Here is a 14,568-nt window from a genome sequence, read left to right as displayed (position 1 = left end):
ACGTTTGCATATTTGCATCTTTTCCCATGGCACAGCGAGGAAACCTTTCACCCGCCGAGAGTGGTGGATGCGGACGGCAGCGTTTCCCAGTTTTCCCAGCTCAGCCCCGGCCCACTTCGATGACTCTCCCGGGCGCTACGGTGCCGTCAGGGGGAAGCGGTCCTACCAGAGGTGGCCCACAGACCCCACAAGCACGTCCGTGGCCTCCGTGTATCTCTCTTTCCTCTGGGTCCGTGACCGTTTTGCAGCGTTCCTCCCGTTTCGACGGGCGCTTCTCATAAGTCCCTCAAAATTATCTTCTTATCCCTCTTCCGACGGCAGCTCCTGTGTCGAGAACGGGGCTGCCCCAGAGCTACGGGAATAACTCCGCGACGCCTCCCGAAGTGTCCCCCGACGTCCCCTGTCCCTGCCCGCGGGCATCGGGGCTCTCGGGGAAGGACGGAACCCCGCTCCCGGCCCATCTCGGTTGGGACGCTTTCGCTGCGTGCGCCGTTCAGTGCCAGCACAGCAAACCCCATTGCCCACGCGATCTCATGGCCGCGGTTGCGACCGTGCAATAACAACAGCACACCGGGACGAGGGGTGCCGGGCGGCCGCCTCCTCCCTGTGGGATTTCTCTATCCCCCCGTGCGGTGCTGCCCCGGAGAAGCAGTGCCGCGTCCCCCCGCGGTGTCACGGCCGGGCTGCGCCGACAGAGTTTGATGGTGCCATAAACGAGGAAGGGGCCATTAAAACGACACAACTCGGAACACAGAGCATCAAAACGCACCGAAGTCCGCACAGACCCTCAGCCCGGCGGGACGCGGCGCTTTCCGGCCGGGTCGGATTGAAGGTGCCCCTCCCGATCCCGGGCTCTATGCGGGATCTCCGCCCGATCTGGGTCAGGGTGCCTTCCCTTGACCCACTGCGTTCTGATCCAGGAAGGAGTTTTGTGTCCCCCCTACAAACCGATTGAGGCCTCTTTGTTTCCCACGCGGTTTTCCCGTCTTCTCTCTCCTAGAGGTTCTGGGAAGGGTGCGTGGGGCACGGCCAAGGCAGCAGCTTTGGATGGCGGGTGGGGGGGTTCCTTCCTTTCGTTTCTTTCATCATAAAAGTATGATTATTATTTTGTTTATCTTTTTATTTCCCTAGATCCTGAACAAGGAAAAGCGACTTTAAGGTGACAAGTGCCAAACCACGGCTGTTGGGAGCGAAATATCACCTGGGGATTTGGGGTTTTGTTTATATTTTATTTTATATTTTATATTTTATTTTATTTTATTTTATTTTATTTTATTTTGTTTTGTTTTGTTTTGTTTTGTTTATGTTGACCCCGTGTTTCCCTGCAGGGCCGTTTGCTTCTCCCCTCTTTCTCTACATGCAGATCCCCTCTTTCCCCTCTCGGTTCCACCGGCGGCTCTGCCTCAGCCGCACCCGTGGCTGCGGTCCCTTCGGGTTGCGGCGCTTTGCGGCGCCCGCTCCTTTCTACCAGCCCTGGCGCAGCTTGGAGCAGAACATCACCAGTTCCGAGGGAATCCGCCTGAGCACTGTCAGACAGAAATGCCTCCGGCGGTGACTCCCCACGTCTCTCCCGCTGCCTTCTGGAACGGGGTCTCCTTCGGGGCGCGGCCCTGGAGCCGGATCCCGGGACAGCGCGGCACGGGGACCCCGTCCGAGCCTCCCGTAGGAGCCCCGGGAAAGGCCGAGCGCGGCCACCGCCGTCGAGGGACAGCGGGCGCCTTCTTGTTGGGCTCCGACTTCATTCAGGTTTTCACGGAGCGATTTTTCTGTCTCCCGAGAGAAGATCAGGGTGAAGTGGGTGGGTCTTCCCATCTCCCCCACCGTAACGGCGCGGCACCGGGAGCTTTGTTTGCGAGGGAGAAGAAAAAAAAACCTTCTTGAAAGCCCTTTGGTGGCCGAGGAGAGGGAAGGAGGAACCGAGGGTTGGTGTGTCCGAGCTGTGGAATTTATGGCTCCCCCTAAGCACAGACATGATAAGGACTTAGAAAACATCTTGGATCTTTTCAAGCCGGCAGCCCCCGAGGCTTTGATGTAGATTACGTTGCAGAATAACCCAATACTTTTATCGTGGGGTTGATACCCGGCTTGTTTAAGCACATGCCTGCAGGAGCGGGCTGGATGCAGAACGCTGCTCCGAGCTGCTGGAAAGGAGTGGGGCCGGGGGAGGGGGCACGGAACAGCACGATTCAGCTCGGCACAGCTCTGCCCCTCGGACAGGTGCCGTCGGGCCTCAGCTTAGATGGCTGCTGTCATCCCCAGACAAGAAAACACTGCTCATAGAGTGGCCACCACTGCCCACATTCATATTGAGCCCCGAGGAAGGTGCCCAATAGTGGCTGCAGTATGATCAGCACGTCTGCCAGCAGTGAGCCCTGTGGCTATCCCTGGTCCTTGGGCCAATGGCCCCTTCATCCTCATAACCATCTGATTTCCTACATCTTGCTTTGAGATGTGCTCTTTGTGAGGCAGCCCAAGGTCGTGTCTCCCACTGTGTGCTGCCCACCTCTCCCCCCCAGGGCCCCATCTCCTCACCCCACAGCAGCCCTGTGCTGCAGGGCTGTACACTCAGCACAGGCATTGTGGGGACACTTCGTTGTTTGCAAGGTCAAAGGTTTCAGAGGCGTTGACTGCACACCTTCTTGCAGGGCCCTGGAGCTCTGGGGGTGATGTTTCATGCAGGTGGCAAAGGCTGCTCTGAGGGGGTGGATGGGGCTCCCGCAAGCATTGCACAGCTCAGGGGGGTTCCCCCAACCACTGCCTCAAAAGCCTTCCCCAGGACTAGAGGTTCCCATTCCCCCACCCCACTGCTCACTCTGAGAACTGGGGCTGTAAAGAAGGGAGGAGACAGCGCTTCTGCCAGGGACAAACCCATTCCCTCCAAAGCAAACAAAGCCCAGGCCTCTGGCTCTGAGGAGGAGCTGAGTCTGGCTGTTCCCCACACCGCCCATTCACTCCCAGATCTTTCCCCTGGAGAAGAGTGGGGCCTCACCCCACGTTTCAGATCACAAAGGTCCCAGGAGCAGGGCCTTACCCTGGGCCACACCACCCTCCTCTGACGACTCCCACCTGGCTGAGCCCTGGGGCAGGGGGACACTTCGGGCACTGAGGGTTGGTCCTGGTGTCACACAGGATTTGGTTCTCTTCCAGATCTCCCATCCCTCTCTTTCAAACACAGTAGTTTGGCTTAGAGAAGTACATCCAGAACCAGGAGAAAGGTCTCCTAGGCAAGCTCAAGAGACCTGTGTGAGGTTCAGCAAATCCAAGTGCAAGATCTTGCACCTGGCTCACAGCCACCCTCATTATCAATACAAGCTGGGGAGCAAAAGGAAAGAGCACAGCCCTGCTGAAAAAGACATCGGGGTAGTGCTGGAGGGCAGTTGGATGTGAGCAGCAGTGTGCCCTCATAGCCCGGAAAGCCAGCCTTATCCTGAGCTGCGTCCGAAGCAGCATGGCCAGCAGGGCAAGCGAGAGATCCTGCCCCTCTGCTCTGTGCTGGCAAGGCCTCACCTGGAGTACTGCATTCAGATGTGGAGTCCTCAGTACAGGGGAGGCATAGAGCTACTGGAGTGCATCCAGAGGAGAGGCACAAAAATGATCCAAGGGATGGAACAGCTCCCTATGAGGACAGAGGAGAGAGCTGGGGCTGTTCAGCCTGGAGAAGAGAAGGCTGTGAGGAGACCTGAGAGTGGCCTTGTGATATATGAGGGGCTGCAAGAAAGAAGGAGATGGACTCTTTAGGGGAAACGGTTTCAAACTAAAAAAAAGAGAGATTTAGTCTGGGAGGAAAACTCTCTAACTAGAATATAAGGAAAGAAGTTTTTTGTAATAAAAGCAGTGAGGCACTGGCACAGGTTGCCCAGCAACCAGAGAGGTGGTGGATGCCCCATCCCTGGGGTCACTCACTCAAGGTCAGGCTGGACGGGGCTCTGAGTACCTGATGGAGCTGTAGGTGTCCCTGTTCATCATAGGGAATTGGACTAGGTGGCCCTTAAAGGTCACTTGCAGCTCAAATGATTCTACGATTCTTTATTTTGGTGAGCGCTGTTGGCGACACAGGGTGACCGATTTGGCGGAGAACTCACTGCGGGAGGAGCTGCCCTCTCGGCATCTCACCAACTCGCTGCGCCCGCAGCTCCCCGCACCCCGCGGTGCCGTCGCAGCGATCCCCGAGCTCCCCCTAGTGCCGCCGCCCGTCGCCGGGGACGAGAGAAGAAACTCCGGGCCGCTTCCCAGCGTCAGCCTCCTCATTTCTTTTTACAATAAAGGTAGTGAAGCGCCGGTAGGGGTTGCTCGGAGAGGTGGTGGATGCTCCGTCCACCGAGACTTTCAAGGCAGGCTGGACTGGGACCTGGGAGACCCGATCAAGCTGTGGTGTCCCTGCTCATTGCAGGGGAGTTGGGCTAGATGGCCTTTAAATGTCCCTCCCAACTCTAAGGACTCTATGATTCCATAAATATACAACTCACAAGTGCTGTATTAAAACATGAATTATTTTCAGGCAGTGTTAGTAAATAGCAGCTTGGTTTACACGATAGCATGTTCTATCCAAACACTCATTAATTTGTAACACTGGAAATACTATTTGCAGTTGAGACTTTGTAAGATATTAATGAGAACAAAATTATTAACCAGTATATTCTGGCCTCAGCTCCCTGAGGTACAGACAAATGCATCCAATTGGATGTTGTGAAAGGCATGTTTACAAGTCCCCAAACCCCACCATGACAATAATGTGTATTTTTAGCTGTATTAAAAAAATACTGAGGCTCTGATTATTGTCCTGGGAATCTGAAAGCAAGTTAGAGATGTGCTCTCATCTTGCGGCAGCCAAGTTTATGCAGTCGGGCTGACCACTGGGAGCTGGGTGTGATACCACACTCCTAACTTGCTACAGTGGACAAATTCTATAAAACTGTTATTTTTTTTCCTTGATATTAAAACACACCAAGCTTGAAGAGCAGGATTAGCTGTAGTTCAGTTTGTGTGAGACTTCCAGTTGGAGGCAGTCATCCAAGTTTTCTAGACTAGAGAGTAGGAGGGTCATGTCCTGCCCTCCTCTGCCTGTTGTAGGTGCTTATTTAGGTGAGAGAATCACTTGCTGTGAGTGCATGACTCTCACCAACAAGTGCAGAGTTGGGTGGCTGGAGCCCACCTAAGTACCTAAAGCTCAATGACATGAACTCACCTGAACTGGGCATCTATTGGGAAATCACAGCAATTGAGACAATCAGGACAGGACAGTCAAACACACTCAGCTTTATAGTTCCCTGTAAACTAAGGCTGGTAAAAAAAAACTCAGGCTTCTAAAGTTGGCAGTTTTAAGTGGCCTTATTTCCAGCACTCACTGACTTCCAGGGATCAAGGTGTTCCGGACCTCACACAATTTCCCTTTAGATGCACAGTCTGAGCTTGTGCTCAGACAAAAAAAACCCACAGTTTTTTGTGTTTGTTTGAATTGTGTTGAGAGCAGCCTCAGTTCCAATGCATGGATTAGATTCTGTTTACATAAAACCAGCAAAGAGATTTCTGGTCACAGAGGGATGGCTAAAAGACACCTGTCTTGTTACAGACATGCTTGTTGAAGGCAAAGAAATGAATTGCTGTGTCTTCTCCTCAAAGTAACATGAACATGGATTGTCCCACCAAAAATGTGAACAGTACAGGAGGTGATAACATCTTCTTAGTGGTGAAGTGAAGCATTTGTGCTACATGGAGCTTAGGAAAATACTGAGGTCAAACCCCATTCATTTCTCAACATGAAATGAGCTCTTCGTGTTGGAGCAGAGCTGGGAACAGAAGAAATTCCTCATCCTTACATACACCTGGGTTAGTTTTGTTGTTGGATTTGGGTGGAGAAACAGTTTTCTTCATGTTCTGGTAAGTCTAGAGATTGGAAAGAGGAAAGAAAGGAAACCTTCTGTTAGAATGTATTGTTCTCAGAGAACTGCTTTTCTCATGCTGAAGCAGGTGCTGGAAGGGTGCAGACCTCCTCCTAGAAGAGATATTCCTGTGCACCATGGGAGAGCCATGCTCAGGTCTGTAACGTCTCACTGAATCATAGAATCATTATTGTTGGAAAAGACCTCTAAGGTCATCTAGCCCAACCATCACCACCATGCCCACTAACTATGTCCTTCAGTGCCACATCTACACGTTTCTTGAACACCTCTAGGACTCCACTGCTTCCCTGGGCAGCCCGTTCCACTACAAAAAGAGAAACCAGATCATTGTAATCTATGGGTCCCCTCCAAAAATAAGGTTTTTCTCCTTTCTGTGTTTACTTACTGCTCCCTCTGCCTCCACCAGCTGACAGGCAAGAGAGGAAACCAGCTGGGAAAATGAGGGTCTTCTTCTGGAGTCCAGTGCCCAGCAGGACTGCATCACATAATAGCTATGGGAGCAAGGAGGTGATAGAAAATACGTGAGCTGTTGGAGTCTGGTAAGGGCCTTCATGGAAATGCAGATGTTGGATGGGAATGCAGGGCACCAGGATGACTTTCCAAAGAGAAGGCAGATTTGAACACAGTGCATCAGAGGAAAGCACAAAGAAAGGATGAGGAAAAAGGGTGAAATGAAGTACATGGCTGTACTGGTGTCCTTAGCAAAATCTTCATCGCAGGACTGAGGCCAGGATTTCACACTGGCTGGAATGTACTGGTGTGTTAACCTTGTCTTCCAGCCTCCACACAGAAAAAGGTAGGCAAAATGCATTCAGGACTATCGAGCCCACAAGAACAGATTCAGCTTGAGTTTGACAAGAATTGTCTTTCTAACGGTTTCTGCTTCAGGATAAAACTTACACGATCAAGATGCATTTTTCAGAGTTAGAGAAGGATCCCACCTTCTTCAACTTTTATGAACAAGATACAGTGTAAAATAAATATGAGGTCATACAAGCAGTGACACAGCAAACGTAAATCTCCACTCTGTGCATAATCCAGAAAAAGAAAAAGCAACCAAAAAGCCCACTTACACATGTTTTGTAGCATAATAAGGTCTGTCCATTTTAAATCCACTTTTAATTAATTTGTAGAAGTTTGCATCAACTTGAATGCCAGGGTAAGGATTTACACCTGGGAAAATATGGTAGGAAAACTGCACTCAGGACTATGGACTCCACAAGAGCAGATACAGCTTGAGTCTGATGAACTGCCAAAGGCAAGCAGTGCTCTTTTGCCACGTTACCACCCAACGCACCCAAAGAGAATATTTCCCACAGCAGTATTCCATAAGACCAAACATCACTCTTCATGGTGTACATCCCCTCAAATAAGCTTTCAGGAGCCATCCATTTAACGGGTAAACGAACCTGTGCAGGTGGGGAAAAGAAGGCAGGTCATGCCATGATACAGGCTCACTGTGTGCATTGTTGTAGCTCTCACTGCTCAGCTAGAAACAAGTTGAAAGCTTGATCTCTCTCTGAATCACTGCCTTAATTTAGCTAATTATGAACTAAGAATCTGCATTTCTCAAGGGCAGATAAAGTGAGACTTCTGCACTGTTTATACAGCTGTCTACAGCTCTAAAGAGAATTTGAAAATGTAAGGCTTCCCTTTTCTTGGTTCCTTATAATTCTTAAAATATCATGAAAAACATAGAGCACTCATAAACTCACATTGCCCTGGACGATGTAGTTGGAGTCATTCATGACATCTCTGGCAAGGCCAAAGTCACATATTTTCATGACTTTCCCACGGGTCACCAGTATATTGCGGGCAGCGAGGTCTCTGTGAATGCACTAAGAGGGACAGGATGGGTTAACACTGCAGCGTTTGGTATCAGAGGGAAAAAATTACCTGGTTTGTGGCTTTGCACAGGGCTCTGTGAATCACTGCCCCTTTCCTCTGAAACTCTGCAAGTTGGGCAGTCCCTGGTTCCTCCTGGCTGAGGACAGTGCCAGGGTAGGCAGAAGTGTGTGGTGTAGCCACTGCTTCTTACTCAGGGCTGTGCTTACAAGTGCAAGCCAGTCTTTGCTACAGAGCTGGGGAAGGAGGTTTAATTCAAGTCTGCCACTGTGTGGCTCTCTTCCTCTGTCTGCATTTTAACAGGCTGATGCGTTTTTGCTGTCTTTTCTATCTTAACATTATGCTACCCTTCACCTTACAGATTTGGACTCAAGAAACTCCATTCCTTTGGCAACTTGATAAGAGAAGCATAAAAGGTCTTCAAAAGTGAGCACATTCAAATCCTCGTCTTCATCCATCTGTCTGCTTGCACACTTTATTTCATCTGTAAAAAATAACCAGAACAATATTTTCCATACCCTCCCTTACTCCCTGATTAATTCTATCGGCTGTTATAGGATTTTCACCTCTCCTACCAAGAACAACAATAAGAAGAGCATTCACCTTTTGCATTCTTTGCTCAGACAAAATATTTTCGTACTCAAATACCATGTATAGCATGACCATAAACATAACCCTGAGGTATTAATTGTTAAATCCTTCCCCGGCAAAATACATTTCTGACAGGAAGGAAGAGAGACAAGAGAATGGGACCTCCTGTGTTGTTGAGTAGCCAAGCTAGATCAATAATATAATAAATACAATAATAACAGAATTGCTAGAGATAAGAGCAATTAATCTATTACCTTCCTCAGGGCAGAGTGCAATCCCATTTGGTCCAGAGGTCATATTTATGTTTTGGCTTGTTTGTGTGACTTTAAGTTTATCCTCTCTGTACAGATCCATGTTCACATCATATTTCAGGTGAGCTCCCTTCCTGGTAAGAGTGACAGATTTTCCAAGGTTATACAATGGCAGAAATAATCTACTAAATGTAAACTGTTTTACAGGGAAATAGCATGATCCGTTATAACTAACAAAAACCTGAGCATAGACATGGTTTTCTCAAAACTTACAAGAGAAACAAGAGATTTCTGGTCCTTTGATAAGTGATAGGAACATTTTAAGAAGAATCAAATCTCAGTTCTTTTCAAGGCCTTGCTTCTTAAAGCGTGCAGACTCTCAAGAACTCAGTAATTACACCTGTTCACAGTGCAGCTAAGAATGCAGCTGAAAAGCTCTTTGCAAAGTATTAAACTTTGCTGAATTTCTTACCTGGAATTTTGGTCCAAACAGGTATTGTGATAGAAACTGAAGTTGTGTTGTTTAAAAATATCAGTCAGAGTCCAGTGAAATTTTTCTCTCTTGCTCCTTAAGTAGTTCAGAAGGTCACCATAGCAACAGTATTCAAAAATCAAGTAGATTGGTCCTGAAATATTTGAAAAGGAAACATCTTCTGCTATCTATAGCAGTGTCTCCATGAAAGTCTTAAGAATGGCCCAGCTTCCTCCAGGATTGATTTGTATTAAATATCCCAGTCATCTCCCCTACTGAACTGCAGATACACCAGTGGAAATCCCTTTGGAAAGTGTATGCAATTGAACTTCCCTTGTGGTCCATCTCTCAAGGTGGACTTCAGATCCCGATGAAGGCATGAAGACCTTTTCCTACGCCAACAGCACTGGGCAGGAGGCACAAGCTATAAAGGTACAACAGTTCTCAACAACAAAAGGTGACCCCTGCTAATTGTCTTGTTAGTAAGAATGAGTATCATGACTTATGGCCTTTCATTTATATACAAAGGAAGGAAAAATATTTCCAATCCCCAGAGGAAGGCCCTTACAAGAGTGCAGGAGCAGAATGAACAGCCCAGGGATGCTTGGAGTGGCCCCACTTCACCCCTGAAGTCTAACACTTGCTCAGAAAGGATGACTAAGAATTTATGGACATTTATGATCCAGACTGGTAAAATCCTGCTCTTTCTCCTGAAGTGATCTGTCTTCAGCCCCAGTCCATCCGCTCCTATCCACTGCTGGGTTGGCCACAGCTGAACTTCCTGGCAATATCCTCAATGATATCACTAGCCACTCATTAATTAATTAGTGATAATATAGCTGATTAAATAAGTCTTGGATTTCTTAATACTGCTGCCAGTTATCAAATTTTAATATTTCTTTTCTGTTCAGGAGCCTTCTTTAGTCTAAGGGTTTCAATTGATACCTTTCCACAAGAGCAAGTTACCTGACACAGTGCAGGCTCCTAGCAGGTTCACAATATTTTCATGGCTTCCAATGTGAGTCATCATTTTCAGTTCAGACATCAGAGCATCTTTTTCTGAAGTGTCAGACTTTTCTGAGAGAATAATTACACAGACTTGTAAACCTCCAGCCAAGAATTATAAATGCAAATGGTTGTGATGCTTTGTCACATTCAAATCTTCATTTTAAATGAATTGTATTCACAGTTAATTTGGGGACATCCTAAAAAAGTGTGGCATGGATGACCTAAGCAGGCCATAGTGTATTTCAACAATATCTTCAGATTTGTTTTTCAGCAAGTATTCAGTCCTTGTGGGCTCAGTGAATTGGAGACATGAGCTGGAATAATCAAGACAGATTCCAATAAAGACATCAATCAAGCAGTAGATGGAGGAAGCAAAGCAGGTACAAGGATGTGAGCAATGGGCTGGAAGGCTGTACTGGCTGTGCAGGCCAACAGGTGAATTCTGCTGGCTGTCAGGGATGCTCACTTCTGGACACTGCTTTTATAGGAGGGGAGGATAGCCAGAGCAAAGCAGCAAGGAGAACTTGAAGTTTAAGATGCTTGTCCTATAAAGAAGGACGGAAATAAGTGGTTTTGTGCCCTCAAGAATGGGTTATAGGAAGATTTGCTGGAGGCTCTGCAAACAAGCTTGCTCAGATACAGGAGGCAAAGCATATGCAACAGCTCCATTCTTTCCCACACACTACAGATCTTCTCTGCTTAGAACTAAATGCAACATGCTGCAGGAAGAAAGCTTTGCAGCAACACCTTCTGAATCTGAAACATGCTTTCAAATGCATTATAAAAAGGTTTAGGAACCAAGCATTTGTGAGGCCTAGCTGCTGAAAGTGTATTTAAAGAGGTTCCTCACTGCTTCTGCTTTGGAGTCAATAGAGTGTATCACTGCTTGCAAAAATCTCCCACAATTTAGAGTACCTTTTAGCATTTTGACTGCAACCTGCACTGAGTCTCCTGCCTTGCTAATTCCATAAGCTGTAGCATTCACCACTTTCCCAAAAGCCCCAGAACCAAGAACCTGTCCTGCAAGACACAATAAACCAGTGTTATGAGTCGGTACAGCACGGGCTGCCACTCCAATGCTGTGGTTTGCCTTGAGGACTGCTCACCAAATTCCAGATTTTCCCTGGGAAATTCCCATTTGAGATCATACTCATATTCACGGAAGTCAATGTAGATGTACTCATTATCCAATGGTCCAATCACCTGAATCATTTGCAGCTGGCTTTCGTATCTAAATTGCTTGGGAAGGAAAAAATGCAGAGAAAGTCTTAGAGAAGGAACAGCCTGTTAGGAACAAAGGATGAAGGGACAGGTATTGATGCTTGTTTTTACCTTTTTGTATTTATGACAAATGAGAACACACAAAAAAATGATCAACAGGAAGATAAATCCAGCAAAAACGCAGAGTGCAGCATTGTCTGGCAGGGAAGAAACAGTTCCTGCAACTTTAAAAGAGAAATGTTACTACCCACTGACCAGAGACTGTGACTAGGGCACAAGGAGAGCTGGTAGCAGCTTAGCTGCTTTTACTTTTGCAGCCACTTCACATCTGAGCTTCCTCTGTGCTGGGAGTGCAATGGAGACACAAGCAGAGCAAGGAGTTGGGCAGGGAATACTCTGGTAGTTCTGACATTTGCTTTCATTTAAAGAAACATGCTACATGAATCAATGCATCTCAGGGGCTGGACTTTGTGAGCATAAGCAGAAGTAAAAAATTCCTCTTCTCGTCTTCCCTTTTCTCTCTTTGCATCTTCCCCCAAGCAATGTAGTCAGATACCAAAGCACCAGCATCAGTGGATGGACTGCACAAAACCTGCTTTGCAAACTGTTCTGCTGCTCAAAAAGGAAATATCTTACCTAGCCCAGGTCATACAAAAAGGCACTGTTTGGTGAGGAAATGCTACATGAGGTCTGCCTTCATATTCTGGTAATTTCTAAGAGCATAAGGATTAGGTTTACTTTCTATTGCCATTTCAACATAAATGCTCAAATTCTATCAGTGGTCACAGCTTATGTCAACTGTGATCAAAAGCAGCAAACAGCTTGGTTGTCCATGACAAGGGAAAGCTCTGTGCTTTCAAATGCTTCAAAGCATTTCTCAAGTGCCAGAGCGTGCTTCCTGGAACTGAAGTATTTTGCCCTATGGGATGTATGTAGAGTAACAAATGTCAAGCGGATGGGCAAACAATCATGTTGATTTTCTTGGACAACAAGCAAGCAATCTCGGATAGGCTTTACAAGAAGAGAGATGGCACAGCAAATCCCAAACCAGGGATCTGTTCCCCATGTGCCTCCTCCAGGCTAGGAGCAAGAGCCAGCACTTGCCACCAGCTACCAGCATGGCTTCAGCTCTTCCCAAAGCTGATGCCTCCCGTTTCCATGTGGAGATTACTAAAAGGAAACAAAAAAAGCAGATTCCAGCATTGTCATGATTCCATCCTGCACTTCCGACTCTTGTGGGATTTCTGCTCATTTTAATGAAGGGTTTCTATGCTTTGGGATTAGACAAGATCTCCCTTTCACCCAACACTCCCCACTCCGTGTGCACACAGTGCTTGTGTTTTCCCCTTAGGACTAGCTATTTCGCCAGATAAAAATATTGCAGGTTCTACCATGACAGCTTTAATGAAGTTGTGAAAATCTGCACTAAAACATTGAGTTCTGGTACCTGACATGTTAATGAAGCTCTTCCTGCAGTTGGAGCCGACCAAATTGCTTGCACAGCATTCAACAGAGAACGTTGTTGCTGTCTCCTTTACATCTAAAATACTGCTTGAAATCCATGACCCCAGAGATCTCCTTTCTGGCAAGAAGTTCTGGATCCCTTCCTTGATTTCTTCAGTACAGCTGGAAAACAAAGGAGTCCAGTTCTGATTTTTGGCTTGCACTCACTTTTCCCAGAGAAGGTAGGATGTTTCAAAACAAGTCTTACATCTGCATTGGAAGGGAGGAAGATAAGGACAGATGAACTGTTTTGTTCTGTCACTGCTAGAGAGAGGTTTCAGAGTACTTTCTAGTGCCACGTATTTGTGATAGATGTGGCAGGGTAGGCAGGGGATTAAATGGGCTTTCTTCTCCCATACTGGGTTCACACTCTCCTTCCATTCCTACTGCTTGTACCTTTACCTTGCCACTTGAGCTGCTACTAAAGCAGCCAATATAGCATGAACTCAGAGCAAAAGTTCTGACTCCTTCCATAAAAGAGATGCAATTTCAGCCACAAGTTTCTCTCACTCAAGGCCTAAAATGAAAAGCATCCATCCTACACGAATGGCTTATTTAAGATGTGATATGTAGATATACAGAAACTTATACCTGAGTGAAAGGACAGTTTCCACTTTTTACTTTTCTATCACTCAATAACTTACTGCTTAACTTCCTGTCCACATAAAAAAAAAAATCATAGGTGAGTTAATAAATAAAGCTCTGCATATAGGATTATTTTCTACTTGTGGAAGTTCTCAAGAAAAGAAAAAACTGCAGCATTTTCTTTTTCCAGAAAGCTGTTTTAAGGAAAATTTGAAACCTTCTAGCTGGATGTTTTCTTTCTTCTTCAGTTTCTACACAAACAGATTGATGTTTGGAAGCCTTTGCAATTATACGGATGAGAAAGTTGTCTATGTAATTCTTTCATATCTAGTTGAAATGCTTGGAGTTTTATACATAATCTTCCAAAAGATGATTTGACCTGGTACTCTTCTACAACGGTGGGATTATTCGTTTTTGGCACATCTGAAATAAAAGCTACAGAATTCATAAAACAGCTCAATGCTGTCTCAGCTTCTCATGAAATTTTAGGGCCTGACTCAGTGCCCTGAATAAATAAAGGAAATGGAAACACTCTCACTGACTTTAGCAACTACAGGTCATTGCAACAGCTGTATTAACCAAAGCTGAACCAATTAATCAAACCCATACTAACTAGCGCATTCCCTGAATGCCCCTCAGCTTTGATTGTAGATATATGTCTGAGGAGGTGATAGGATATATTTCAGTATGAAGAGCCTGGGATACACATCCTTATAGATTTTACTCAGTGCCAAAAAAAGTACTGAAAAATCTCCCTAGTTTTGGTGATAGTAATTCCCCTGGAGTGGGCCACAATATTTCATTTTCTTCATTTAATTAAGGATCACTCAGATACGCTCCTTGCAACAAATTGAACAGAGAAGACTATTTATTTACTTGGATGAGTTCAGGTCAGGACAGTTCCTCCAAACCCAGGACGAGGCTGGATAGCTGTCAGCGATGCAAGAGATCTGCTTGAACAATAACTGCATTGTTACTTCAGGTTTTCCTGCAACCAGATGACACAAGACAACTTCTGTCAGTGCTCTGCTAACCACAACCTTTGTGTTTATGTGATAACACTACATCTGCCAGGGCCCCAGTCTGCTTCTGTGGTTGCAAAATAACCCACCTGGATGCCATCAGGGGAGCTCGCTGCAGCCCTCAGCTCTCCCCCTTCCTCTAGCCCCTGTACCTTGTACTGTGGGCAAGG

General features: G+C 46.6%; 1 protein-coding gene across 3 annotated transcripts in view; it reads right to left on the bottom strand.

The window, feature by feature from the left end:
* Positions 1-4,472: 4,472 nt before the first annotated feature.
* Positions 4,473-14,568, bottom strand: part of FLT3 (fms related receptor tyrosine kinase 3) — a 35,612-nt gene continuing 25,516 nt past the window's right edge. For 2 of the 3 annotated variants that reach the window (XM_042838976.1, XM_042838977.1), the window contains exons 11-24: positions 14,253-14,364; positions 12,736-12,914; positions 11,400-11,512; positions 11,174-11,306; positions 10,983-11,087; positions 10,026-10,136; positions 9,060-9,213; positions 8,591-8,721; positions 8,105-8,229; positions 7,616-7,738; positions 7,198-7,309; positions 6,974-7,073; positions 6,286-6,391; positions 4,473-5,883 (exon numbers count right to left, since the gene is read on the bottom strand). In XM_042838976.1, the coding sequence (XP_042694910.1) occupies positions 5,752-5,883; positions 6,286-6,391; positions 6,974-7,073; positions 7,198-7,309; positions 7,616-7,738; positions 8,105-8,229; positions 8,591-8,721; positions 9,060-9,213; positions 10,026-10,136; positions 10,983-11,087; positions 11,174-11,306; positions 11,400-11,512; positions 12,736-12,914; positions 14,253-14,364 (1,736 nt within the window). In that variant the 3' untranslated portion in view covers positions 4,473-5,751. Of the gene's footprint in view, positions 5,884-6,285; positions 6,392-6,973; positions 7,074-7,197; positions 7,310-7,615; positions 7,739-8,099; positions 8,230-8,590; positions 8,722-9,059; positions 9,214-10,025; positions 10,137-10,982; positions 11,088-11,173; positions 11,307-11,399; positions 11,513-12,735; positions 12,915-14,252; positions 14,365-14,568 lie in introns of those variants that run through there. The other variant, XM_042838978.1, reaches the window with a different exon arrangement.

This window comes from Centrocercus urophasianus, unplaced genomic scaffold (assembly GCF_019232065.1).
Source record: "Centrocercus urophasianus isolate 14NV4802_14NV808 unplaced genomic scaffold, USGS_Curo_1.0 seq_9, whole genome shotgun sequence".
Taxonomy (NCBI): domain Eukaryota; kingdom Metazoa; phylum Chordata; class Aves; order Galliformes; family Phasianidae; genus Centrocercus; species Centrocercus urophasianus.
This window is presented reverse-complemented; position numbering and strand designations above follow the sequence as displayed.